Genomic DNA, 1,696 nt, shown 5'->3' with positions numbered 1-1,696 from the left:
TAGATAGATAGATAGATAGATAGATAGATAGATATGGCTCGGTCCTATCGAAAAAGGACGTTAAACTCTGAGGTCCTGCTTTTTGTATAACCTAAAAGTGTTGATAGGGGCGTTAAACCTATACCATTTCCCTACTATTCCACCACAGGTCCTGAAAGCGGCCGACACGTTCGTGTTCGAGAAGAATCGCGTGATCAAGTCTGACCTGCTCCAGGCACAGTTCACCATCCTCCGGAACAACAACATGCAGTGCCAGCAGATCGTAGTGTTCCCGCGGCTCTCCACCCCCTCCGGGCTGGACGTCACCCCGCGACCTAATCACCGCACGTCAGACTTCTACGACGGCATCTACGGCACAGGACCCCCGACCTCTGGAGGTCGCTACGTGACCTACAACCCCATGATCGTCAACAGAAGCAACAACGACGACCCCAGCAAAGTGTCGAACCCCAGCTCCAAACCGGATGTGAAGCCAGAGGGCCCGCCTGAGCCCGAAAAGCCTGGAGCTGTGAAGGGACCGGAGAACGCTGCCGTCGGGGCGCATGCGCAGGGGAGGAACTGGAAGCGGTGCGCCGCCATGTTCCTCTCTGTGTTCGTAACACTAGTTGCAAAACATCTGATGACGTCGTCAAGAACTGTGGATACTCTCGTAGCCGTCAGGGTAACGTGATAGATGTTATTAAAATAATATTTAGAAAGCTAAAGGAAGTAGGCTGTTTTACGTCGCGCTTGATACGATAGAAGCTGCAGTCAAACAGTGTGTATGAGACATGAAGGGACTACCCTAAGACACGTAATTATTTCTCTGTGAATGAACCAGGACAGGAGGGTGCTCAGATATTGATGACGTCATCAGACATTGCTGCTCATGGCTGCGAATTGAGAGTTGCGTATGGACAACTGGGCTCTACACTGCAGCAACTATAGGAAAATAAGAGTGTTACAGATCTCAACTCTCTCGATGAGGGCGTAAAAGACCTCTACATTTTTGTAAAAAGCAACATCAGCTCTGAGTGTGAGCCTGTTCACCAGCTGCGTTTTCAAGTTCGTGTGAAGCACAAACTGGAGGAGAACAAAAAAAGATGTCGTTTTTCTTAAATTTTCTTGAATCTAGATAACGTCGGATAAAGTGTAAAGGCTATGCTGCTTTCTCTTGAGTGTCTTTTAAGCTTTATAAACTTGTGAGGGTTGCACATGAAGAAAAAAAAACATATCCGTATAGAATAATTGTATGTCTGTGACTTTCTGTTTCTGCAATGAATATGTAGGGCTTTTTTTTGTTTGCTTTTTTCCTTTATTTTACTTTTCTAATCTAGCGTGGCAACGAAAAACAGAGTTTATGAAAGTGAAAGAGAGTGTTGAAGTGCTAAAGAGAAAACAATTATTATTTAGCAATTGCACAGAAGCAGGACCTACAAGTGTCGCCTCCAATCACCCGCGATATAAAATAGAATTTTGCTCACTGCTTGCATTAACACTTTTGCTTCTTATCCGTAATACACATCGTTAGCAAATAATATTGTCCTGCCATATAGACATAGAACGGGAAGCAAAGGGTGAATATTATTCGTTTCTGTTTTTTAAACGTGAAATCAAATCTTTATTTTCAGTGGATGCTGTATTTGTGTTTGTGTGAGAGAGAGAGTGTGTATTTGTGTGTGTGTTTGTGTGTGTGTGTGTGTGTGTGTGTGTGTGT

At 44.5% G+C, this 1,696-nt stretch overlaps 1 protein-coding gene across 1 annotated transcript; it reads left to right on the top strand.

Annotated features, from left to right (window-relative positions):
- Positions 1 to 146: 146 nt before the first annotated feature.
- Positions 147 to 1,443, top strand: LOC106012887 (the record flags this gene model as incomplete). Its single annotated transcript, XM_013087143.2, is given in 1 exon segment — positions 147 to 1,443. A coding segment is annotated over 1 exon segment (524 nt), but the record flags the coding sequence as incomplete, so codon positions are not given.
- Between the last annotated feature and the right edge of the window lie 253 nt (positions 1,444 to 1,696).

This window comes from Aplysia californica, unplaced genomic scaffold (assembly GCF_000002075.1).
Source record: "Aplysia californica isolate F4 #8 unplaced genomic scaffold, AplCal3.0 scaffold00551, whole genome shotgun sequence".
Classification (NCBI taxonomy): Eukaryota; Metazoa; Mollusca; class Gastropoda; order Aplysiida; family Aplysiidae; genus Aplysia; species Aplysia californica.
This window is presented reverse-complemented; position numbering and strand designations above follow the sequence as displayed.